At 42.0% G+C, this 27880-nt stretch overlaps 1 protein-coding gene across 2 annotated transcripts in view; it reads left to right on the forward strand.

Annotated features, from left to right (window-relative positions):
• The first annotated feature begins 882 nt into the window (after positions 1-882).
• LOC113524321 (E3 ubiquitin-protein ligase SH3RF3) overlaps positions 883-27880 on the forward strand; it is a 60694-nt gene continuing 33696 nt past the window's right edge. For both annotated transcript variants that reach the window (XM_026910520.3, XM_053233835.1), the window contains exon 1: positions 883-1347. In XM_026910520.3, the coding sequence (XP_026766321.1) occupies positions 1024-1347 (324 nt within the window). In that variant the 5' untranslated portion in view covers positions 883-1023. The remainder of the gene's footprint in view (positions 1348-27880) is intronic.

Genomic DNA, 27880 nt, shown 5'->3' on the forward strand with positions numbered 1-27880 from the left:
AAAACAGCACAGTGGGGTTTTACAGGCCGCAGAATCGGCCCCGATGACACCGATGAGCTGTCGATTAACATCGAGGGGCATGCGGCTGGTGAGAAGGTTTCGTCAGGTGCGGGGGGGTTACAGGGGCGTGTCTGCTGCGTGGAGTCCACGTGAGCTCCATGGCAAAGTACAGAGAGAGTCTCTGCTTCACGTGGAAATAAAACGTGACCTTAACGTAAGGAATAATAATAAAAAAAACAAACCACGGATGAGGTTTTAACGCTGTTACAGGAAATTAATCCACGCAGGGGATCACGTAGAACACCACGTCCCGAATGCGTTTATTTACACCTTTTACACGGGATAACGGCATGCCGTGCTTTTTATCCGTTTATAGTTACACAGTGGAACGTCTGTGACATATTGACTGATCTACACTTGTAGGTGTTTTAAAAACTTTTTTTAGTAAATATAAAAAACTGAAATGTCAAGCACCTTGTAGGGTTTAAATCTGATTTTGGGGTCATTGAGGAAATTAAATAATTTATTATAAGTTACTAGTTTTACTGGTTTTTTTTATTAATAATAATAAAAAAGTCACACATTTTAGAACTTTAGTCCTAAATGAAACTTATTGAGTTACACATGAAGCAACAACAGCTTGATTATTATTATTATTATTATTATTTTTTTTTTTTTTTTTTTTTTCTTTTCTTTTTAGTTGTAGCTCACTTTGACATTTGGTGTGTGACCATAGCGACCGCTGACCAATCGCAGAGCAGAGAGCTCCGCTAGGGGGCGTGGCTATTTCCGGAGAAGCGGTGGGAAAAAGAAAAAAAAAAGAGAGAGAGAGAGAGAACATAAAAAAAAAAAAAAAAAAAAAAAAAAAAAAAAAGACCTCGCCACAGCCAGCGCTTGTGGAGCAGCTGCGCGAGAGGAGGAGAGCTCGCGCGTCACGGAGGAGCGTCGGTATGTGTGCGCTCGCGCCGTGCTCGGTGAACGGGATTACGTGTTACTGCTGCACGCGCCGCGACTGAGCTGAAGATGGACGAGTCGTCGCTGCTGGATTTACTGGAGTGCTCGGTGTGCCTGGAGCGGCTGGACGCGAGCGCCAGGGTGCTGCCGTGCCAACACACGTTCTGCCGCCGCTGCCTCGAGAGCATCGTGAGCTCGCGCCGCGAACTGCGCTGCCCCGAGTGCCGCGTGCTGGTCGACTGCGGCGTCGACGATTTACCGGCCAACATCCTGCTCGTGCGCCTCCTGGACGGCCTGAAGCACCGCGCGCCCGTGCGGCCGTTAGGCACCGCGTCGCCCCCCGGTACCGCGGTGCGGGACTCGCCCAGCGCCACGCGCAGCTCTCCAGTCAAGGTTTGTGCTGAACCGCGGTTTACCGGAGTCTCGCGCTGAACCGCTTTATTGAGCGCGCGAACAGAAGTTGAGCAAAACTGACGTTCTGTCACGTCTAACTGAGCGGAGCGCGTGGCCACGTCCCAACCCGCATACTAGCCTACTGAGCAGTATGGTAGCCATGGTGACGTAAATCTCTTACTACATAGAGCCAGGTATGCGCGTTGGGCTGTTGTCATGGTAACCACATAGCGCTGTACTATTTTCACATACTACTAATAAAGGTAGTAGGCTGAGTTGTTATGTAACCATGGTGACGTGAAGGTGGTAAAGTATTGTTTTCACATACCTACTTAGTACAGAAGTATGCAGTTTGGGATGTTGTCATGGTAACCACGTAGTGCTGTACTGTTTTCCACATACTACTAATAAGGGTAGTAGGCTGGTTTAGTATGTAACCATGGTGATACCTACTTAGTACAGAAGTATGTGTGTGGGATGTTGTCATGGGAACCGAATGATGCTGTACTCTTTTCACATACTGTTAATAAGGGTAGTAGGCTGATTTAGTATGTAACCATGGTGACATAAAGCTGGTACAATATTTCCACATACCTACTTAGTACAGAAGTATGAGTGTGGGATGTTGTCATGGGAACCGAATGACGCTGTACTATTTCCCAATTACAGCTAATAAAGGTAGTATGCAGATTTAGTATGTAACCATGGTGATACCTACTTAGTACAGAAGTATGCAGTTTGGGCTGTAGTCATGGTAACCACATAGTGCTGTACTATTTTCACATACTACTAATAAGGGTAGTATGCTGATTTATTATGTAACCATGGTGACATAAAGGTGGTGAAGAATTTTTTTTTTTTTCACATACCTACTTAGTACAGAAGTGTGCACTTTGGGATGTAGGGGATGTAGTCATGGTAACCGAATGATGCTGTACTATTTTCACCTACTGTCCATACGGGTAGTACGCTGGTTTGGTGTTTAGTCGTGGAAACGTGATGGTGGTGTTGTACTGATTTATGTACTGTTCAGCACTGATGGTGTGTTAACCTGGCATGTCTCCATGGCAACCACACACTATTCTCACGTATTATTTCTGTGCTTAAAGCGGCGGTGCGAAATCCTCCACAGCTGAACGAAAGACTCGTTAGCTAGCTCTTCTTTAGCTACCATACCGTCGGGTTTGTGTAGAGGTTCCGCAGGGGCGTGGCTGTTGTGTAAAACAGGAAGCACTTCAACACGCCGTCACTCTGACTTCCTGTTTCAAAAGGAAATACAGAATCCTAACACAGCTCTCGTAAGTAACGTAAGCTAAGCCATCCTGTCTTTAAAACTTTCGCTTGTAGCGTCCGGGTCAGATTGTTTGGTTGAATCGAGCACAACAGCACCACCAGCGGTCATTAACACACACACACACACACACACACACACACACACACACACACACACACACACAGAATGGTATGGAGAAGCGAGGAGCGACGCTGGGGCTGATTTCTTTCCGGCGCAGACTGTAGACTCATGCAGCCTATCAGTGACCGCCGTGTCAGGTGATCCACAGAGTGACACGCCCACTATATAAAACAGATAATATATAAAAACAGATGTAACGCAGAAGAAGTTTTCCTCCAGTTAAGGAACAAAAAGTTTTTCTTCTTTATCGTTTTTAAATCCACAGAAATCAGATTTATTTAATTTATTTATTTAAAATACAGCACTAACACTAAACAGTGTGTAAAAATACTCTGCGGTTTGGGACGGAGATCTTGGCTGTGTGTGTGTGTGTGTGTGTGTGTGTGTGTGTGTGTGTGTGTGTGTGTGTGTGTGTGTGCGCGTGTTTGTTCTTCTGATGCTCTTTTGAAGACGTCCAAAGATCTTCGTCATGCCCGAACTCGCCGTTTAAACACCCCCCACTACCCTCCTAATAGCTTCTCAGGATGGCTGTCTACACACACACACACACACACACACACACACACACTGATTAAAGGGAGCACTCATCAAGAAGGTCAAGCAGTGGAGGAGGAATTGCTGATGAAGGCATTTTTCATATCGCCCAGAGAGTGTATTGAAGGTGCCTACAAGACCATCACACACACACACACACACACACACACACACACACACGCTCAACCACAGGTACAGAATGAACCACTCAATTTCCTTTGTTAAACAACACGTTTTTTTAAAATCCCCAATTAAGTTTCATGCTAACTTACTAGCTAGTTTTAGCGGCGTCTGTTTATAAGCAGCGTTTCGCAGGTTGAAAACGAATTTCCTTACACTTACGCAGAAATCCCGAAGACGGCGTAGAATTGATTAGGAACAGGAAAAGACTACGATACCCATAATGCAAAGCACCAGAAAGACAGGTTTTTTTTTTCTTTTTCAGGTTTTTCCATTCATATTTTGAAAGGATGGATAAAGCCAGTATGTTTAAAAAAAAAAAAGAAGAAGAAGTGCTCAAATGTTAGCCAGCTATCGCGATATTAATTGTTTGTTTTCGGAGCGCTGATGAAAAGATACGACCTTGAGAAACCGAAGAAGCCTGAACTGAAGTCAGTAGACGTTTCCTATTTTTTACAGTGAGGACACACTCGCTAGAGCGGCAGGGAAACAACAGCGCTGAGGGCCGTAAAATATGACGGAGAGGACATTAATATGTTTTAGCACCCGAGACGCGAGAGATGAAATATCGCCTCCACCTTCTTTCGCCCTTGAGGTGTAATCGCACCGTTTTGAGTTATGATACGGCCGAAAACACATCAGCCTTTCGCCTTTCACTACTTAGCAATGTTCCACGCCATCGGCCCAAGTGTCTCTGCGGATTTAATACCAAGGCGACTGTAACGGCGCTTTTAAAAAGCACAGTAAATCTCGTCCTCAGCTCAGTGACGATCAACATAAACAGCGCTTTGCTCTGTTATTCACGACTTCTCTATCTCTTCATCATATCAGCCTTCCTGTCTCTGTCTATCTTTGCGTCTCACTCTGCCTTCTCTCTCTCTTCTTTTGTTCTTCTCTGGATCTTTGCCCGTCTTTTGGCTCATCTTGACCGAATCTTTACCGAAACTTGGTGCCGTGACCCGGATGGTACAATGAACACGGCGTTATTTACGAAAAAAATTACGTTGTTTTCTTTCCACGTAGGAAAGTCGGAGTCAGTCAGGGATACGTTTACGCTCAAGTAAATCTGAAGTTCGCACCAGTCTCTCTTCCTGTGTCTCTACACTACTCTTTCTGCTCATTCATCTCTCTCTTTCTGCACCTCTTTATCCATTCCTGCCTGTTTCCCTCTCTCTCTGTCTTTCGCTCTCATTCGTTCATAATCATGAGTTCCTCTTTTCCTTTTCATTCTCTAGGACCATCTTTATCTCTGTTTTTCTCTCTGCCATGTTGTCGATCTTTCTCTCTATCTACTTTCCTACTCTTTCTAAGAGTCTTTCCTTAGTAAATTCTCAACAAGGGAAATTTTTTTCCTTATACTCTAAAAGAATGAATAGCTACGGAGTAGCTAGCTAAATAAGCTAAATTGCTGCTTAAACATCAGCGAGAGGTGTTTCACTCCCCCTGATAGAAGGCGTTATCGTCATCTGTCTCTCTTATTTTCAGACTCGAGCAACAGGGTTTAATCGAGCCTAAACCACGGCATTGTCGAATCCTTGAATCTGATTGGTCAGGAGGCGTTGATTTATTTCCTATAACACCAGCTCTGACCTTAACAAGGTGTGGCATCGGATGCTAAATTATGGCTTCTGAAGCATATAATGAGCAGTAAGTAGTCATTTGCTATTCAGCCGCTCTGTGATCTATAATTCCTGCACTAGCAGCCATTCGGGATTCAGCACCTATTCCCTGTATAAGGCTTTACAATAATGCGGCCAATAGGGAGCCGCTTAAGGTGCATCATCAGCCGAAGAAATGCTACAAACCACCACGTCGCTATTGATCTGTCATTTTAACTGCTAAAGCTAGGTATCAAAAAAGGATAGACATCAACCAACATGGGTTAATAAAGATAAACTGGTGAAGAACCAACTTACATTCAAAAGTTAGAACTATATTAACGCAGGGAAAGTTCTGCATATTCAGAACTGGGTTACGCAGCTGCGTAGATGATTTACTGTAAGCCCCATTATATAAATTCCTTTTCAATTCGATTCAGTTTTATTTGTGTAGCACTTTTAACAGTGGACACAAAGCAGCTTTACCGAAATATATAAATCCAGAATGTAAATTTTAAATTCATCCGTAAAGAGCAAGCGACGGTGGTGAGGAAAAACTCGCCGAGACTTCACGAGGAAGGAACCTTGAGAGGAACCAGACTCAAAAGGGAAGCCATCCTCATCTTTGTGTCACCGGATAGTGCGATTATAAATCATTCCTCTTCTATAACTGTGTGCTACATGGACAAATAGTGCAGTTGTGTAACCAGGAAAACATGCCATGGTTTGAAGGATCTGCTCCACTTACTGCTCATTTTGTTGTTATAAGTAATAAGTTACATTTATTCATGAAACAATCAGTCTCTGATTAAGACGCGTCTCCTCCGATGTCCTCTGATACTTTTTTTTTTCCCCATCTGTCTTTTCTTTTTTTTTTTTTCAGAGACTTCAGCCCATCCTTTGGCTGAGACAATTCAAACAGAATCCATTGCTGAGTAGCAAGAGAACGCAAATCAGATTTGGCCCGCTGAGAGCCGCGGTCTGTTATTCGCACACGCACCCGCACGAGGTGTTGTAACAGAAGGTGCTTAAAGGGCATTATGCATAAAATAAAAGCAATTTTCTGCCCACTGGAATTAATTTAGGGCACGCGTCCCTCATACTGCTGTGGTAATGAAAGTGGTTTGCCTGGCCAGCAAGATAGCTTCATTATTTATTGAGCGTCGGAATCTCATTTCTCGCTCGCTGGCCTGGTCTAATGTGATGGACAAAAAAAAAAAACGTCAAAGGCTGTCCTTTGTCTCTGGTAGCCGAAGACTTCGTTCCTCTCTGATACAGGAAGTCCAGAATTCATCGAAAAGAACGTGTAACCTGTGTGTCATAAGCGTTTATACCATTTACCTTGTTTACCATCTCTAAAATAAATGATTTAACATTTAACATTAAGAAGAAGGAAAATACATAAAATTGTAACAGGTTACAACGTTAAAGATTCGAAACGTTACAAAACCTGAACAACTGATCGATTAATCAGAGTGAAAACGTATCTCAGAGTAGCGTATTGCGACATTATTTCGCACGATATCATCATATCGCCCAGTCCTAATTTTAATAAGCTGCCATGTTCGGATTAAACCCATTCACTTCACGTGACTTATTAAGAACTTTAAGATCTCAATAGTAGCTGTAATAACGTTAGCTATGTTTCCATCCAAGGGATTTTTTTTTTTTTACGAAAAAATGTTTTAGCGCTTCAAAACGTCTGCCGGGAATTGTCGTTAATATTTTACTAATGTCGACAAAATGGATATATAATTCGTTGCTAGCTGAAATGTTATGATTGGAAACTAAAAAAAAAACCTCATAGCTTAGGAGATTTCTTAACACGGTGTTTTCTTTTACCGTGTGTGACACTGTTACTAAATAACGCAAACCATAACCATAATAATAACCTTACTCATTACACTTTTTGTCATTTTGGTTTATTTTTTCAGCATTTTCCCTCTCAACGGCACAAAAACCTCACTAGTCACGTAGGTTCCGGGTTCTAGGCGATCTAGGCTTTTATTCCCGCTGAGGTCAAAAGGTTAACTGCTTCTCACGAGACTCCATTGTTGGTATGGAAATGCAGGGTTAGGAGACTCTAACAAGCCGAAAAGGTCATACATTGAACAAGCAGAAAACCGAATTAGCTATCGCCATGGAAACCGCTTAGAGACGAAGCTAGAAATAAAGTCAATTTGGTCCTGAATGTTCTGGTTTTATATCATTATCCTGCTTGTATCCACAGAAAACGGAACAATTGTTAGCATTCAGCTCGTGCTGCCCCTGACTATTAAGCCCTGTTCGGATGGGATTAGTTTTTCTTTCCGGTCTTGTCAGAGATTTTTTTTTTTTCATTTCCTGACAAACCATCTTCTGAAGTCAGCAGTGAGACCAGAGCGTTCTCCGCCTCAGCCGTGCTCTTGGCTCACAGCTTCCATCTCTGGATTTTGAGCGAAGGAACGCTGATGGTGTTGGAGCCATTTCTGTTTACACTGAGAAGAAAAAAAGATTGGAGCGTCGTGATCACGGGGGCCATCGGAAGGCTAATGAATGTAGCATGTGCTGTCTAGGACAGACAGTCAGGGTCAGGGGTCAAGGTGATGGCAGTGATGGCAGTGATGGAGGATAGATTAAGGCAAGAGCCAGTGACAATCCAAAGACTCCAACGACAGAGAGGAAAGCTAGATCTCGGCGTGTCAGGAAGCGAATGGATTCTGAACGCTAATAAAACAGCAGCAATGGAGAAAGAATTTTTCCTGAAGCTATGAGTCTGTATTGCTACAAGCGTCTTTGCGCTTTTACGACTCTCAGGAGTTTGACACTTGACGGACTCAACCCCTTTCTCCCCTCTGTACGATTTCACCAGAGGTTTTGCACATCATCTGTTACTTTAGCGTATTTTTCAGGCTTTTAACGAGCTTTTATGTGTGTGTGTGTATGATATCTACCTGCATGCTGGTACATGAACCCCATCATCATCATCATCATCATGATCTCTGAAGCAGTCCTCGTAAAGCGGCTCTTCAGGATCTTCCTTGCGAAGTTCATTCGGCTCACGGATGAATGAAGCTGTGTGTTCAGCTGCTCGTTTATTACCCCAGAGATTGTGCGAGCCATTTAGCAGATCCTCTCTGAATGTGCGAGATAATTTGGAAGTTTCACACACACACACACACACACACACACACACACACACACACACACACATGTCTGTTCCTCCTTACACCCGAGTGAAACGAGAGTTCGTTACCAAGATCTGGTTTGATTTCAGTAAATATTTGAAATGTTTTGGACACAGTAGCATGTTTAATAGTTTCCAGTGATGAATGACTAATCCCCGTGTTGGAGCTAATTGTTACTTATCACGATATCGATATTATGTCATTGTATCGCCCGGTCCTGCTCCTTATCAACTTTCGCACAACAGGACCATTTTTCTTAGTCAGTGTTAACTAGCTAACTAGCTAACCATACGTTATTATATAATGTTAGCTATGACTTTTTACCTTCGAAGGTTAGGTTTCTTGGCAACGCAAACATGGGACTGGGACTGGGCAGCACACTACTACAGCTTTCCCTTTCACCCAGTGGCCTAGCTAATCAATTTACAATTCGTCCTAGCTATTCAATTTACGATTCGTCCTAGCTAATCAGTTTACGATTCGTCCACCTCTGCATGACCTTTACGTCATTTCGTCCCAGAAGAATGTCGCTTGTGCACTTATACAAAGCAATCAATAAAACGTGAAAGTAAAAGATCTCACGCAGAAGACAGGAATCATCACATGGCTAAGCCTCGTTTACGAAACGCTACAATACAACGTGAAAAAAATGCGAAAAGTCAGATTTAAGCACTTCAGATTACGAATTCGTAAATCTGCGTTTTTATGGGTGTGGAAAGTGTTTTAGTGTGAATGGAAAGGAAAAAACACGTGTTTTCAAATGAACATGAGCTAAGCCTCAGTTAATACACTGCTCTACTGTGTGTGTGTGTGTGTGTGTGTGTCCTGCTTTCAGTCAATAGGAACATTATCTTAAAGATAAATTAGTGAGAAAAGATGAAGTCTTGAGGAAACCATGCTAGACAAGTGCAGGACTCGGGTGTTCTTTTTGGACAGGTGGAGCATATGGAGGGCACAGCGGAGATTAAAAGCCCCACACACACACACACACACACACACACACACGGACCATTTTGTCCTGCTGGCTCTCATTACTCCGCTGTTTTACACTCGGACGCTTCCAGGCCTGACAGACGGAGGTGGACGGGGGATTTTCCGTTCGTCTGGCGGCTTGAAGTTCTGCTTATGATGATGTTCCTGTGGTTCCTGAGGCTGATCTGAGAGACGCTGAGACGCGGAGAAGAGTTTCTGTGTATCGCTCAAGCCCAAACAGCGCGGCTTATTAAGCCTTCACGTTCTGATCTCTTGTTTCTAACAACAAAGACAAATTTTAAATATAAAATTTAAAAATTTTAAATATAGTGTTGTAGATATTATGTACGAACAAAATAGTAGAAGCAAAAATACATAAAATTGTAGCTAACTAATTAAACAAACAAACAAATAAATAAATAAGGCCTGATGTTTGTAAATGTTTGTAAATCTGAAATTTAAAAAAGCAAATAAATAAATAAATGGTGTTTGCAAATCTGAACAAAATATCAGAACCAAAAAAAAAAAATCTAATTATGCTTAAAAACAAACACATAATAAATAATACAGTAAATGAAGTTAAATAAATTTCAACCAAATATCTGAGCCAAAAATAAATCAAATTAATTATAATAATAGAATTCAATTGTAAACAAACAAACAAACAAACAAATAATATATGGATAAGTGTTTGTTTTCAGCATCTGAACCAAAAATAAAATGGAATATGTAATACATTTTTATTTTTATGTAATAATAATATATAATAAATTTATAACTGAAACTCAATAAACAAAATCGCAAATAAATAAGTAAATAAATGAAAATCGAATTCTTGACAAAACATCTAAATCAAATATAAAACAACACGTGTTCGTAACTGCACGTGGTGAGTTTTTGGCGCCGCATTTCCGCCGCTCGTGTTTATACGATTCTTCACTGAAATAAAGAGAAGCCGAACCGCGGTGTTTAAAAAGCAGCGTTACGGCTGTAAAGCCTGCAGAGCCGCCCCCGGGGCCGCTGGCTAGTAGTCCGGCTTTTTTAACGACTTTGTTTAGCGAGACGTCGAAAAAATCCGTCACCTAAAAATAGGTGTTTATTCTGTAGAAAATTACAGACACAAAAGGAAATGAAAGGCCTCAGACGGTACGTTCCCTCTGGTGGCTTTTTCTTCCCCCCTCATGGTGTATCTAACAGCACTGGAAATGACGGGATACGCCGGTGTAAAGCGAAGCCAGTAATTAGGACCCTGAGTGTGTTTGTGTATTTAGAGGTGTTTGTGAAGAGGTTACTTTTTTCATATTTATGTATGTACATATATATATATGTATATATTTATATATATATGATCTAAAAATCACATAAATGAATTACTACATCTTTCCTGCATGTTAACGAATGCTAGCTACGTGTAACCATGGGAACAACTTTGTAGCTACAAATACTTCCCGTGTCCCAGCTTGTTCCCTATTTAGTGTAATACAGTGTGTGCGATAATGTGTGAAGATCCTCTTACGATAGATCTGTGATTAATAATACATGTATTCGCAATTATTCTGAATAAACGATATTTTAGAAAGGAAAAGTGCAGAAACACGCAAAGTCGCCGTGTAAACGTCTTTCTTTTTCTTCAATTAGATAATGCGTGACGCAGCTTGTCACATTCCTGACATTTCAGCTTCATACAAAGATTTTCCTCGCCTTTAGTTTCCGTACCTCTTTAGCTCGGTACAGCAGTAAAGACTGGATTTCTGTGGCGTAGCCCAGAGGCATGCTGGGAGTCGGGCAGTGTAAAACAGGTCTGGAGCTCTTCTTCATCCATCTCTCCTTCCTCTCCTCTTCATACGCCAGCCAGATGGAAGCAGAGAGCGGGAGACAGATCCATCTGTTCCTACAAAGCCATCTGGACAGGAGGACCCGAGGGAAAACACCCAGCCCAACCTGGTGGGGTCTTCACCGCTCTGCTCACACTGAGAGACAGAGACAGCCCAGGGCAGTGGGGCAGTGGGGCAGTACATCAGCACGGAGAGGTGGGGCAGTGGAGCAGTGGATCAGCCCGATGCAATGGGGCAGTGGGGCAGTACATCAGCACGGGGAGGTGAGGCAGTGGAGCAGTGGATCAGCCCGATGCAATGGGGCAGTGGGGCAGTACATCAGCACGGGGAGGTGGGGCAGTGGAGCAGTGGATCAGCCCGATGCAATGGGGCAGTGGGGCAGTACATCAGCACAGGGAGGTGGGGCAGTGGAGCAGTGGATCAGCCCGATGCAATGGGGCAGTGGGGCAGTACATCAGCACGGGGAGGTGGGGCAGTGGATCAGCCTGGTGCAATGGGGCAGTACATCAGCGCGGGGCAGTGGATCAGCACGGAGCAGTGGGGCAGTGGGGCAGTACTTCAGCACGGGGAGGTGGGGCAGTGGGGCAGCGGACCAGCCCGATGCAATGGGGCAGTGGGGCAGTACATCACCACGGGGCAGTGGAGCAGTGGATCAGCCTGGTGCAATGGGGCAGCGGGGCAGTGGATCAGCCCGGGGCAGTGGATCAGCCCAGGGCAGTGGGGCAGTGGATCAGCCTGGTGCAATGGGGCAGCGGGGCAGTACATCAGCACAGGGAGGCGGGGCAGTGGATCAGCACAGGGAGGCGGGGCAGTGGATCAGCACAGGGAGGTGGGGCAGTGGATCAGCACAGGGAGGTGGGGCAGTGGATCAGCCTGGTGCAATGGGGCAGCGGGGCAGTACTTCAGCACAGGGAGGTGGGGCAGTGGATCAGCCTGGTGCAATGGGGCAGCGGGGCAGTACTTCAGCACGGGGAGGTGGGGCAGTGGATCAGCCCGGGGCAGTGGGGCAGTACATCACTGAGTAGGGGGTTCATGCACTGCAAGTATCTGAAGGGACGCAAACTCCTGTATATAACCTAGAATTCTGGATTCTGATTGGTCAGCAGGTGTTGATTAGTTTTCTACAGTGTGTTTTTAGGACTAACATTCAAGGAGCTGTTTAAAGAAGCGATAAAATCTCATTTCACAGCATCAGTGAACATATTCCCACTCCGGATTGGGAATTATTCAGTTTTCCATAATGATCACACAAAAAGAATTTCACTAGAGCTTTACATTCACCTGCTTTTACATTCTGCCTTTCACTTCACACTAATCACCATGTCTGTCTGACTGTCTGTCCGTCCGTCCATCCGTCCGTCTGTCTGTCCGGCTGTCTGCGAGGGATAGACAGAAAGACAGACAGGAGGGTGAATAAATACACAAAAAGGCCAGATAAATAGACATATGTTTAGATAGACAGATGGATACATAGACAGAGAGTTAGATGGATGGATGGATTGAGGTCACCCAGCTGTGCTGTACATAATGGAGGAGAGAAAGGTAGAGAGGGAGAACGCTGATTAATTCTTTCACCTCCATGTTTCCCGCCTTAATGAAATCACGACTGTAATTCATCTGTGGCTTTTCTTCCCTCACCTCAAAGGCATTCTATCACACACACACCCACAGAAAGAGTGATAGAGAGAGAGAGAGAGAGAGAGAGTCCAGATGTGATTTATGCTGTTTAGCAGCACGTTCTGCTCGAATCCCGGCTGAAGTCCCAGGAAAATGTCATAAAGGAAAAATGTCGCTCTTTATGACATATGGAAGCAATAAAAAGTCTAAAATGCTGCAGTATGATGAAATATACCACGCTACATTTCAAACATGCTCGCTAGCGTAACCGTGGCGACCCCCTGCAAGTCAAGACATAGAGACCCTCTCTCCCTCTCTCTCTCGCTCACACACACACACACACAGGCATTGAGCGGGCAGTGTGTAATGGGGGGCTGCAGAACGAGTGCCTCGACAAACAGTGCAAACACGCACACACACACACACATCTGATCAATACAGCCAGAGTGTTTAAAGAGAGAGTCTCACACACTGACACTGTTAGAAATGTCAATGTCCAGAATATCTTTGTAAGAAGGAACAATCCGATCTTTGTGTTTCCTTTTGGTTTTTGTTTTACACACACACACACACACACATACACACACACACACACACTCAGATTTGGTAATAGACTCGTGCGCTTGTGTGGAATCGGATTGGTGGACTGGATCCCACATGACTCCCTACTGGACACGTTCTATAGTACACAGGGTGCCATAATTTATTTCAATATCATGTTCTCAGGGAATTTTAAGACACCATCAGTTTGGCTGGAGGAAGGCTGCCTCGGTAGGGAGCATTTTGGGATCAATGCCGCAGGTTAAGCAGGAAAAAATGTCTACAGTCGATGGGTGAAAATTACGGCTCTTACCCAGTATGTTGTTCTTGACAATCGGCTGCTGTCGGTTATTGACGACAGGAAACGAGGGATTCTGACTCGATGGAAACAACAAAAAATATACTTTAAACTACTCTCCAAAGCGTTTACTTTCTCCACTACAGCCCTCGGCGATCCGAGCTAATTAACGTAGCTAACGAATGCACTTTGTTATACACTCGCTAACGTTGTAAAGACTGAGCCTTGTAGCCTAGACGTGTCCTTTACTAGTCACTGTTTAAACTGATTAGTACTAACTGCCGCGTTACTGTTTCACTATCAGTGTTGGTACCGAAAACCCGCCGTACTCGTACTCGGAGTGCAACCCTATCTTTAGGCAGGTATTTCGCAAAGAAAAAATTGGCAATAGCTATAAATAAAGCTGTTGGATTTGCAGGAGGACTTGGATTTGCTCCAAAAATAACCGCCATCACGCGATTCTGACGGGAGCAGATCGTCGGCTCCCGGTGACGTTCACAAATAGATCTGACACTTTTCCCGCTGCTCTAACAGACCGCTAACGAAGCTGCAACAGTTTTAGCTGGCGTGAGGTGACATACCCTTTCGCACGCTAACTCTGAGATCGTCAAGACCTTGCTTTGGTGATGAGGTTTGATTGGGGTGTGAAGGAGTGACTGAGGTACGATTGTGCGAAGGTCTAAAAGGTCTACAGGCCCAGGAACCATAGTGTCAAGTATTAAAATGTTTGTAGGACACCAGACTCGAGGGTTACATCCCATCCAGCTGACGATAAACCCACGAATACACGCTAACGCAGGCTAACACACGATCCGCTCAGTGAGCGAGCGAGCGAGGGATGACGACTGATTGAGATGGACAGCTGAGAGACAAAGAGGTGTTGAGGCAGGCAGGAGAAGAGCGCTACAGTCCATTTGATAGTATCGAATGAGACCAGAAGGTTAAGTACCGCTCGTTCTTCTATTCTCTCTCTCTCTCTCTCTCTCTCTCTACTCGAGCGAAGATGTTGATGTGGCAGAGCCAAACTGATTACACAGAGTCATTTGATCTGTCGGTTTCACCTCCCTCTCCCTTTCTCGTCTCTCTCTATCTCACTGACGTCAGTGTCTCAGAGTAGAAGAGAAATTCCGAGAACAAGTGTACGAGAGAAAACAGATCGTTACACGCTTAGCACTTTTTCTGAGCCAGCTGGGGTTTTATATTCTCTCCTGGTTTTTATGCAAGCTCTCAGTCGATTTTTTTTTTTAAATGTATTTACTCTTTTTATATGCACCAGTTTATTAGACGTACCAATCTGGTAGGTAATAAACTGGCAGCTCAATGTATATGATATATGGCCATGAGGTCGAGGACACATCTGCAGCAGCTGGGTTACGATGAATACAATTAAAATGCAAGTGAAAATCAGAAAGAATGAAAGAAACGAGTTAGGCCTGGGGTAAACCTGACAGAGCCGAAACATCCTCGTCCATCAGGTTTCCAAGTTGAATTGTAAAATGGTTAGTGCTTTCATGCATAGAGACTTTTAAAACAGCGACAATCTCTGTCTAAAACTTCCTGCAGTCGTCGTGATTGTTGTCATTATCTTCCTCTCAAACTGAGTAGTTACTAATCCAGAAGACTTGTTGAGATTTGAAGGATACATGAAAGGTTTTTAAAATTCACGGTTAGTGTTAGTACTCAATACTTGTAAATATTCGTATATAAGTATAAGAGATTTGAGACACAAGGCTAGTTTGTGGCCACAGTGTCACATGGTGCAATCCTGTTCCCACTATTTACAAGTACACATAGCATTCATTTCTGAGGAAGCGCATCAACAATGCTCCGAAAGACCAGCAGCCATCTTGCGTACGTAGTTAAAAGCAAGTATAATCCAGCCTTTAGATGCCTTGCTCAGCAGTGGCAGCTGATGTTGGTCCATCATGTATTTTGGGTGATGATGTTGGCCTTCCCTATAGACCATTGTGCTAGGGGCCATTTTCTTAACAACTCTGTTAAAGTTGCTCCAACAGAATGGCTGATGTTGGCCCAACATTTGGTCGATTTAAAGCGAGCTAAATTATCCTCCTTCGGATCGATAGCCCAGATCCTTACTGTCCGAGTGGCAACTGCTCCGGAAGGTGATGGACAGACTACAGTCTACCTGATCTACACCACATCAGCTCGGTGGATTTCTCCTGCCATCTCTAATGATCTCAGAAATGCTAACAGAGAAACAGAAAATGGGCTAGTCTCCAAGCTGGGCTTAACAGTAGTAGGGTATATTCTGAAGGTCCCACGTCTCAGACTAATTATATACAGTCTGATGTAACTTTACGTCATACGGAATACGCCCAGGCAAAAGTTTGGACTTGTTAAATTTTTCATTATCTTATAGACGTCTGGATAAGGGCTCATGGTTTAAATTTATTTCTAAAAGAAATGTCAATAGTAATGTTCATGTATACATTTACTACTGAATCAAATAGGTTTTAATAATTGGTTTGAACATAAAATGAAAAATGAAACAATTCAGTTAGAACTTTTTTTAAGCCACAAGTGCTTGGTCTCTTTGGGAGACTCGGCCTAACATGCTTGCTGGAAATCTCATATGGTATTTACCGAACTCACCGACTCAAACCCTGATCCACTGAACGAGAAATAGAGGCAACTCTTGGCGAGGACTTTAAGGATTCACTGGCTCAGGGGGTGCAGATCAGGTCTGGTACACATACACAGCTGCATATATGACTTACACTGACAGTTAAACATGGAAACCTGTAATGAAGTGTTGTAGTGGTTATTTATGGAAATTTAGTGCTTTCGCTTCCGCTATTCAATTTTGTGGTTTGAAATTGTGAAGTGGTTTAAATTTGTACTTGTTAGCGGCTCCTGTTGCCTGCGAACTGAAGTGGATTTGGAGTGAAAACATTACCGCAGTTTTGCCAACGACCAATCACTGCCCACCACTGTTCTCATCAACCAATCACTGATCACCACTCTTCTCATTGTTCAATCACTGATCACCATTGTTCCCAATGACCAATCACTGATCACCATTGTTCCCAATGACTAATCACTGATCACCACTCTTCTCATTGTCCAATCACTGATCACCATTGTTCCCAATGACCAATCACTGATCACCACTGTTCTCATCAACCAATCACTGATCACCATTGTTCCCAATGACCAATCACTGATCACCACTGTTCTCATCAACCAATCACTGCCACTGTTCTCATCAACCAATCACTGATCACCACTGTTCCCACTGACCAATCACAGATCACCACTCTTCTCATTGTTGAATCACTGATCACCATTGTTCCCAATGACCAATCACTGATCACCATTGTTCCCAATGACTAATCACTGATCACCACTGTTCTCATCAACCAATCACAGATCACCACTGTTCTCATCAACCAATCACTGCCACTGTTCTCATCAACCAATCACTGGTCACCACTGTTCCCACTGACCAATCACAGATCACCACTGTTCTCATCAACCAATCACTGATCACCACTGTTCCCACTGACCAATCACAGATCACCACTCTTCTCATCAACCAATCACTGATCACCACTGTTCTCATTGTCCAATCACTGATCACTGTTGTTTATCCACCTGCGCTCTTCTTTGTATTTCATTTTAAATCCTCTTCTTGTTGATATTCGCAGTAATAAAAGCGACTTATTGCATCCGTAACCATTTCCTTTGTCTCTGTTCCTGCAACACTTTACTTTAATAAGCCTTTACTTCCCTCCTAATGCCTTCTGTTCAGACTGCATGATTATATTCTATACAAACTTATGATTACAGCAGGTCTAGAAGTGATAAAGTGCACTTTAATGAGCAGGTGGAATAATACGAGTAATAATACACACACGTCTCTCGGGGTGACCCAGGAGTTATCAGTTCCTCTCATTCCTCTTGTGTGAGAACTTTAATATATATATCGAATCTTCTCTTCATTAGAAAGATCAATATAAACAATATGGATGTAAATGAGACTCCAAAAACCACTTGTGTGTGTGCTTGTGTTAGCATTAGCATTAGCATTAGCGTCATCGCTGTACCCCGTGGAGGAAGTGCCAGCTGTTTCACCTGCTGTGTTTGGTAATTGGCCACAGCGTGAAACCTGCCTATTTTTAATGCTTCATTAACACACAGACACACAACACATGAATGTCAATTTGTTCATGCTAGTTAGCACTAGCGGTAGTATATGTAATTGTGTAGAATAACCATATTAGCATGAAATGTTTATAGCATTTAGCACGTCTGTTCTTCTCTCTCTCTCCCCCTCTCTCTCTATCTCTCTCTCTTTCTATGTCTTTTGGGAAAGATACCTTGCAATTGTGAAGCTAAAAGTTACTCATGATATAAAATAGCTAAGTCACAGTCTAGCCTTTTGATAAATTAGCTAAGATACAGCCAAACTAGCCTTTTCATATATTAGCTATCTGTCGTGTCTCCAGATTTGCTGTCATGCTTCTGAATTTGCTGTAGTGTTTCCGAATTTGCTTCCTGTTTCCGAATTTGCTGTAGTGTTTCCGAATTTGCTTCATGTTTCCGAATTTGCTGTTAGTTTCTGAATTTGCTTTCTGTTTCCGAATTTGCTATCATATATGGGAATTTGCTGTTGTGCTTCCGAATTTGCTTTCGTGTTTCCAGATTTGCTTTCGTGTTTCCAGATTTGCTTTCATGTTTCCAGATTTGCTTTCGTGTGTCCGTGTGTCCAGATTTCGTTGCTTTCGTGTGTTGTGTGTCCGGATTTGCTGTCGTGATGTCAGTCATATTGTTGCATTCTTGATTTGTTAAGGCAATTTCCACTTACAGTCCACGTGGGCGATATGACAGAAATATCATACGACGACCAAATCTGCTGCTTCCAGTGAGAGTTTATAATTGTAAAAAAATACGAGCAATACCCGCGATATGTCAGAAAGGTTTACTGTGATGTAATTTATCATGATATCGTTATCGTATCATCATATTGCCCAGGCCTGGGCTACCGTACTCTGAGCCGTTGCTCTGTTTAGTCTTCGGCTCTGAGCTGAAATGAGCAGCTGCTTCCGGTTTGGCTTTAACTGAACGGAAGTTTCAGCCTCTAGAGGGAGCACAACCCACAACATGACCTTACTTAGCTTTATATGTTTTTTTTTTTTTTTTAAACGATCCATTTGTTTAAACAGAATATATAAATATCCTTTTGCATAAAATGGACAAAAACTTTAATTGTGGGTTTCCATATATTTAATGCAGAAAGGTGGGATTGAAATATAATTGAGTAAAGTAGATTCTTCTTCCGTAAATAACGGAGGAGTGTAATCGATGTCCTTTCTGTAAATCATGGCCGAACACCTCTGGTAATTTTAGAGGAATCCGTTAAAGTCCCAGCTGTCAGCTGCTCTTCGCTTTATGAATCTTTTATGCAGCTCCCAAAGGGCCGTGACCTTTGTTTGGTGCCGTCGCTCCAGATTTTAAACGAGCTTTTAAATGATAAATGATACCAAGCCTGGTCTGACTGGGGCACACTGATGAGTGTGTGTGTGTGTGTGTGTGTGTGTGTGTTGTGTTTTTTTTTAATGGAGTACTTTTACAAGTGCAACAACACAAAAGCAAGAAAAGCAAGTCCATAAACGAGTGAATCGTTGCTCTGGTGAAAGATTCATTTTCCTACAAAATCAATTAAAGCTCCCTCTCAGTGACGTGTTGTCAGTGTGGCGAGCGCATACCCAGCTTTCACCGAGCATTCATATAGAAAATAAAACCCACACAAAATGCTCTCACAATAAAAAAAAAGCTAATATTTAGTGTTTTTCCTAACGCACGCACTCATTCATTACGGAGAGGACGAGGATCTGATGGCCCGTCGTGTTACTCCATCACGATCGCGTACAAATTTGGCTTATTAGCTGCTGTAATGTGTTTCTGGAGATTTTCCTGATACACACACACACACACCGCCTCCGTACATCTGTGCTAGCGGCTAATCCCCCGTGTTTATTGTGCTCACTGACAGGCAGAGTGTGGAGAAAAGGATTTATCACATCATGCAACCTTTCCTTTCACAGGATAAAAGAAAAGAAAGATGACAAACGAGAGCGCAGCATTTTTACGAAGAACTTCCCAACACTTCTGATCGTAGAGTGATGTAGGGACTTTTTTTTTGTGTCCCTACAAAGACAGTTTTGAGGAAAACTGCTTTTAGCAATGGAAGGTCCTCACAAAGATAATAAGATAAACCTGTGTGTGTGTTTGTGTGTTTGTGTGTGTGTGTGTGTGTGTGTGTGTGCTCTGTTGTTTGTGTAGCAATATACAGACGCACATTGCTGCCAAAATCCCCATCAGCATCTCACTGTTACAAGAAATGCATCTTGTTACTATAAGAAAACATCTTGTTTGTAAAAGATATGTATCTCATTATTGCAAAAAAAAAATCATTATTACGAGAAAATATTTTGTTACTATGAGAAAAGCAACAGCGAGATATATGTTCTCATAATAACCAGATGTTTTCTCGCAACAACAAGATGTTTTCTCGCAATAATGAAAGGTTTTCGTAATCATGAGATGTTTTTTCTTGTAACAGTGAGATGTTTTCTCGTAACAGCGAGATGTTTTTTCGTAAATGCGAGATGTTTTTCATAAAAGCGCAATGTTTTCTCATAACAGCGAGATGTTTTCTCGTAACAGTGCAATGTTTTCTCATAACAGCGCGATGTTTTCCCCTAACAGCGTGATGTTTTCCCCTAACAGCGAGATGTTTTTTCCTAACAACGAGATGTTTTTTCATAAAAGCGAGATGTTTTCTCGTAACAGCGAGATGTTTTCTCGTAACAGCGAGGTGTTTTCTCGTAACAGCGCGATGTTTTCTCGTAACAGCTCGATGTTTTTTTCGTAACAGTGAGATGTTTTTTCGTAACAGCGAGATGTTTTCTCATAGCAGCGAAGTGTTTTCTCGTAACAGTGAGATGTTTTCTCACAATAATAAAAGTTTATCGTAATCATCAGATATTTTCTCCTAACAGTGAAGTGATTTCTCATAACAGTGAAATTCTTTTCTCAAAATAATAACATATTTTCATGCAGTAAATGAGATGCTTTTCTTATAATCATAATAATAATAATTATAATTATAAGATGTTTTCTCATAACGAGATGTTTTCTTACAAAAATGAGATATTTTCTCATAACATAAATGATTTCTGATAACAAAGAAACCATTTCTCACAATAACGAGATGTCTCGCAAAAATGAGGTTGTCTCATAACAATAACATATTTTCTCGTGATAACAAAATGCTTTTCGTAATAACAAGATGCTTTTCTCAAAATAACGAGACATTTTCAGGTACGATCTTTTCTCAGAATAATGAGATGCTTTTCTCTTAAGCATGATATGCACTTCTGTAACAGACAGATCAATAGATAGATGACGCGCTAGTAGGTTCTCTAACTTCTACAGCCAAGGAAACGATATTATTTTACATTTATTGGGTTACACTGTTAACGTGATTCCTTTAAGAGCACACACACGCACACACACACACAGTGTCACTGAGTTTACACACTCATTATTACCTCATACAGTTATAAAAATTAGTCCAGTGCTCTTGGAGGCAGCATACTACAATATTAGATTCATGAAATGCAATAAACGTAAAATGCAATTAAAAACAGAATCAATAAAATTAAAATCGTGTGCAAACATGGAGAAAATGCTACGAAAATGAAGCAACGATAAACTCGTCTACACAATCTGTAATAATAATAGTTTCCTGATTAAAAACATTATTACTGGAAAGCATAGTTAAACTACGAACCTTGCTAAAAAAGGTTTTCTCTCTCACTCTGTGTGTGTGTGTGTGTGTGTGCGTGTGTGTGTGCGGCATCACTACATCCAGCACCTGCACACGAGTAAAGTAACAGCGCTTAGTGAGATAATGTGACGCTAATGGACTAATGGGAATATCGCACCAGGTACTTTTGGTAACAAAACTCGAGAAAAAGCATGTATTGATTATTCCACGTCTCTTAAATGTATTAAATGCAGTAACGTGAAACAGTTAAAAAAAAAAAAAAAAAAAAGTGACACAAATGGATGTGAGGTGATTTAATTTTGGTTCTTCAGTGGGTTCTTAGTTGCCAGGACGAGTCCTAGTTTGGAAAAGACGTCAAAAGATAAGATAAGATAAGATAAGATCCACCATTATTGATCCCTCATAAGAGAAATTAATTTAACACAGCAGCACAAGTAAGAGGAGTAAGAATTTCCATAAATACCTATACAATAGAAATAATAGAGAGAATAGAAAGAATAAAATAGCTCTGTGGAGAGCTGCAGTGCTGGAAGTTAGATATCATCGCGAAAGGGGAATAATGTTCTTTAGTCAAAAAAAAAAAAAAAAAAAAAAACACACAAAGAGTAAATGAAAATGGATTCAATGTACATTTATTCACTTACGTTCCTTTTGTATCACAGTACAATGGAAAGTGTAGAAAGTTCTCTACATGGAGCCTGTAAGCGTTCCCCCAGAGGGAATACTGAAAACCGAGTCTAAATTTGCCCTTTTTTTTCCCCCGAAGAGTGACGTCTTGGCTGATCATCATGGTGCTGTCGCTCGACCGGCAACAAATGTGTGTTTTATTTATTTATTCCTTTTTTTTTTTTAGGAGAATAGAGATTTAGTGTACACTTTAGCGAGAAACGGGTTTGAAATGGAACCCGGGACCTTCTTTAAACATAAACTTTATATCATTAAATATATTTAAATTCATAATGTAATACTGGCACAATCACATTGCAGCAACAGCTTTTAACACCTGTTACTAGAGAAAGTAAACAGGCACCGTCCAAAACACACACACACACACACACACACACACAAGAATTCGACTAGGCAGCTGTGCACCATATGTGCAACTCTGCATTCGTGCTAATCAGAAATATCAGATATCAGAGTGAAAACTGGATCCATAGTTGTTCTGTTTTAACCTGAAAATCTCTCACCGTGAGACGCTTCTGTCCCGTAATAACGATTTATAATAAAGATTTCGTGCTCTTGATTTGGTCCTAGTGGGACTCGTAGAAATGGATGCAGTTAATTTGTTAAAAATAATGTTCCGTGTACAGCGAGCATGGATTTAAACGAGAATGTCACACTTTACGGCTCCCAGCTGTTAACCTGACATCACTAATAGAGTGATGAGCCTGTTTACTGGCAAACTATCAAACGGGTAAATGCTGAATAATCGGGATGAATTCACGTTCTTTTAGGTTCTGTCCTGCATTGCGGTATCTGGGTCTGGTGTTAGTATTGGGGTATTAACAGTGTTGGAATATGGACTGTGTTGGGGTATGGATATTTTTGGGGTATCTACAGTGTTGTGGTATCTACAGTGTTGGGGTATCTACAGTGTTGGGGTATTTACAGTGTTGGGGTATCTACAGTGTTGGGGTATCTACAGTGTTGGGGTATTTACAGTGTGGGGGTATCTACAGTGTCGGGGTATCTACAGTGTTGGGGTATCTTCAGTGTTGGGGTATCTACAGTGTCAGGGTATCTACAGTGTCGGGGTATTTACAGTGTCGGGGTATCTACAGTGTCAGGGTTTCTACAGTGTGGGGTATCTACAGTGTTGGGATATCTACAGTGTCAGGGTATCTACAGTGTTGGGGTATCTTCAGTGTTGGGGTATCTACAGTGTTGTGGTATCTACAGTGTTGGGGTATCTACAATGTTTTGATATGGACTGTGTTGGGGTATCTACAGTGTTGGGGTATCTACAGTGTTTTGATATGGACTGTGTTGGGGTATCTTCAGTGTTGGGGTATCTACAGTGTTGGGGTATCTACAGTGTTGGGGTATCTACAGTGTTTTGATATGGACTGTGTTGGGGTATCTACAGTGTTGGGGTATCTACAATGTTTTGATATGGTCTGTGTTGGGGTATCTACAGTGTTGGGGTATCTACAGTGTTGGGGTATCTTCAGTGTTGGGGTATCTACAGTATTGGGGTATCTACAGTGTTTTGATATGGACTGTGTTGGGGTATCTACAGTGTTGGGGTATCGTCAGTGTTGGGGTATCTACAGTGTTTTGATATGGACTGTGTTGGGGTATCTACAGTGTTGGGGTATCGTCAGTGTTGGGGTATCTACAGTGTTTTGATATGGACTGTGTTGGGGTATCTTCAGTGTTGGGGTATCTTCAGTGTTGGGGTATCTACAGTGTTTTGATATGGACTGTGTTGGGGTATCTTCAGTGTTGGGGTATCTTCAGTGTTTTGATATGGACTGTGTTGGGGTATCTTCAGTGTTGGGGTATCTTCAGTGTCAGGGTATCTACAGTGTTTTGATATGGACTGTGTTGGGGTATCTACAGTGTTGGGGTATCTACAGTGTTGGGGTATCTTCAGTGTTTTGATATGGACTGTGTTGGGGTATCTACAGTGTCGGGGTATCGTCAGTGTTTTGATATGGACTGTGTTGGGGTATCTTCAGTGTTGGGGTATCTTCAGTGTTGGGGTATCTACAGTGTTTTGATATGGACTGTGTTGGGGTATCTTCAGTGTTGGGGTATCTTCAGTGTTTTGATATGGACTGTGTTGGGGTATCTACAGTGTTGGGGTATCTACAGTGTTTTGATATGGACTGTGTTGGGGTATCTTCAGTGTTTTGATATGGACTGTGTTGGGGTATCTACAGTGTTGGGGTATCTTCAGTGTTGGGGTATCTACAGTGTTTTGATATGGACTGTATTGGGGTATCTTCAGTGTTGGGGTATCTACAGTGTTTTGATATGGACTGTGTTGGGGTATCTTCAGTGTTGGGGTATCTACAGTGTTTTGATATGGACTGTGTTGGGGTATCTTCAGTGTTGGGGTATCTACAGTGTTTTGATATGGACTGTGTTGGGGTATCTTCAGTGTTGGGGTATCTTCAGTGTTGGGGTATCTACAGTGTTGGGGTATCTACAGTGTTTTGATATGGACTGTGTTGGGGTATCTTCAGTGTTGGGGTATCTACAGTGTTTTGATATGGACTGTGTTGGGGTATCTTCAGTGTTTTGATATGGACTGTGTTGGGGTATCTTCAGTGTTGGGGTATCTTCAGTGTTGGGGTATCTACAGTGTTTTGATATGGACTGTGTTGGGGAATGTTAACAGTGTTGTGATGTCTGATTTGGCTTTTGGTTTTCATGTGTTTTGTGTTCAACTTTCGTTTTTTTTTTGTGTTTTGTTTCTTTTGACTGTTACGTTGAGGTGTTTTGATTTGTTTCAGGTTTTCGGCTGTCTAGTTTTTGAGGTTTCTTCTACGTTTGGTTAAGGAGAATTGAATGCTAAGTGCATGCTAAATACCAAACGTGATTAACTGAGATTAACCTAGAAAGGAAGCACACACACTGAATAGCGGGTCAGGTTTTTCATAATTTCATCATCTTTTAATGATGTCTCTCTCTCTCTCTCTCTCTCTCTCTCTCTCTCTGTGTGTGTGTGTGTGTGTATATATGTGTGCAGGAACCATTCCATTCATCTGTTTTTACTCTCTTGCTGCCTGTAATAGACAAATGGGGGGAAAAATAAGTCTGCTGATTTATTCCCTTGCTAATGTGACCTATTTAACGCAGAGCCTCCAGGAAACAGTGATGATCTGTTCTGTTTGTGTCCAAATGACCCGAATCACATTTTCACTAACAGTTAAACGACATTAAAAAATGTTTTTTTTTTTCATAAATTATGAAAATGATTACAGAGATGATGGTTAAGGGTCATTCTGAGCTCTGAGTTTGGATAAATGGGAGATCTGGAGGTGCTCAGACTTCATTGTTTCCGAGAAACAGACTAAAAATCACTCGGCGCAAGAAATATAAAAATAAAAAGACTTTAAGAACTGCTTGATGAATGCTCATAACTTGCTTCCAGCAGGATATAACAGAGTGATTAATTAATTACATTCATGGTCAAGTATGCACGTAGCTTATTATTGAAACACAACGCCTTTGAGAAGTTGAAAAGAATTGAAAAGTCGTGCGTATCTGCAGGACTCCGGCTACGTTTCAGGGTAGCTGGAATTAATTGGTGATTATGTGACAAGCGGTCATAAGGATTACGCCTAAAAGAAAGGACATAATGGGCAGTTTATAAATATCAAATCTATTTCTCAGTTGCTGAGGTCTTTAAGGCTGTTCTTTGTGGAGATCTGTTGATCCTTGACTTGCTTCCTTATCCCCAATTCACTCAATAACATGAATGCTAACTCCAAACATTCTAGTGAGTCCTTGCTGTGGTTTTCTACCTGTAGACCATGGCTGCCATTGGGTTGCGGTGGTAGTGCGGGAAGTCTGTTGTAAAATTATTGCTCAACATGATACTAGTAGCCAGTTTTTGCATTTCCCAAATATTCTTTAAAAAGACGAGTCACTAATAACTGACCATCTCACAGCTCCAGAGTCCCAAACTTGTGTTCCTGGAGTGTTGCATGTTCTCATCCGTGTCTCCTGGGGTTCCTCTGGGTTCTCCGGTTTGTTCCCACCTTCCAAAAACAAGCCAGTACGAAGTTTGGTGACTCTTAATTGCCTCTAGGTGTGAATGTGTGTGTTATGCCCTGTAATGGACTAGAATCCCATCTAGGATGTCGTTCTGCCTCACTCCCAGTGTTCCTGGGATAGACTCCGGATTCACCGTGATCCTGACCAGGATAAAGTGCATACTGAAGATGAATGAATGAATTATTTTACTCAGAAGGACCTAAGAGTGTTTGGTTTAAGGGTTGGGTGTGTTCAATAATATGGAATGTACATGGAATAGCTTTTACTTGAATACTTGCTCCATTTTATAAGGAGCTGATGAAGCAGCTTCTTTAATAATCAATAGGAGGTCTTTATGAAGCCGTGCTGAAGCGTGTCTAGGCCTTTATTCCCCTCAACACCAGTGTGTATTATTGAGTAGCAGTCATTTCGGTGCCATTGGGAATTTCCTTCAGCCCATACACAAGGTCAGTTCTGCAGGTTGTTTTTTTTTACAGTTCCCCTTAAAACAGTTTTTCTCAACGATTCACATGCAATCTACAATCTGGAAAAACAGCCAATAAGTCAAAATGATGATAACAGGCTATTGTAGAGATCCAGTTGGTAGAAATGGGGAAACAAAGCAAGGAACTGCGCTCAATGTTAGGGCTTGCAAAGACATGCTAGTCTAACAGAGCATAACTAAACTAAGCTAAGTATCACCCCATCAAAGACAACCACATAAATCAACAGCAGTAAGGATTACAGGCCTTTTATTAAAGGATTAACTGGCCACCATCAGATTCAGCCCCTGTAGCTTTCACATCCTGTCCCACCAGTCAGCTCACCTGCGTTCCCACGACTCCCGTTCTCTCCATGAAGGATTCTCTAGAGATGATTAACCAAGGACTGGTTGGGTCAGGACTACACATGGTTGAGGTTACTACTAATGGCCGAGCTTCACTTGAGCCTGACCAGCACCCATTCTCCTTCCAATGGGGCAAGTGACTACGAGGGTTCTGGTCTTGCTACTGGCAATAATTTTGATATACACGTTTCAACGTAAGGCCCTTCATGGTGGCTCACCTCAATGCTATAATTAGCACACACTACTCATTCTCCAGTCCTGCTGCCTGCTGTACAACACACATCAGCCAAAGCCTGCTAAGGAATTTGCTCTCTGGTCTTCAGGTTGGTTTATCCTTTAAACAATCAATCTAACAGAACACACCTGGACAGCAAGAAACACCTGTCAGTCACATGTTCCAATATTTTTGTTTGAAGTTGTTTCACACATCTAGATGTATATATCAGGAAATGAAAGACGAAATTCTGATCTGTCACTTCATATTCATCTTTTGATCTCCAACCCACATGTCTTTAGCGTATAGGAAAAACAAAAGAACAGGCTTTGCCGTTCCAATACTTTCAGAGGCGACTGTAAATAGAAGATCAGTGAAGTTGTGTGAAATGTTATTGCAGATAAATTGCCTGTGGTTTCATGAGTTACGGAAATCATTTCTTTTTCTAAATTGTTGTGGCTCATTGAGTTTTTCTAATGAGAGAATGTTCTGTTACTCACACGAATATTTTTATTGTGTGTTCTGTCCACTGTGTGTGTGTGTGTGTGTGTGTGTGTGTGAGAGAGAGACAAAGAGATGCAAAACTCAAAAACCCACAGTATTTTTTTTTTTTTACAATAATCATGGTTTACTGTTTTTTTTTTCAGTAATTTCACTCATGTTCCTGCTTTTTTCCTTCATTAATTTTTGTTTAATTATCTGTCTGGTTTTTTAAGCTTATTACACATTCTGGTCTACACACTTTACTTTTACTGTTCAAACTCGTAATAAATAAATGAAAAGTGTTTTAT

The sequence above is a fragment of the Pangasianodon hypophthalmus genome, chromosome 5, assembly GCF_027358585.1.
Source record: "Pangasianodon hypophthalmus isolate fPanHyp1 chromosome 5, fPanHyp1.pri, whole genome shotgun sequence".
Taxonomy (NCBI): domain Eukaryota; kingdom Metazoa; phylum Chordata; class Actinopteri; order Siluriformes; family Pangasiidae; genus Pangasianodon; species Pangasianodon hypophthalmus.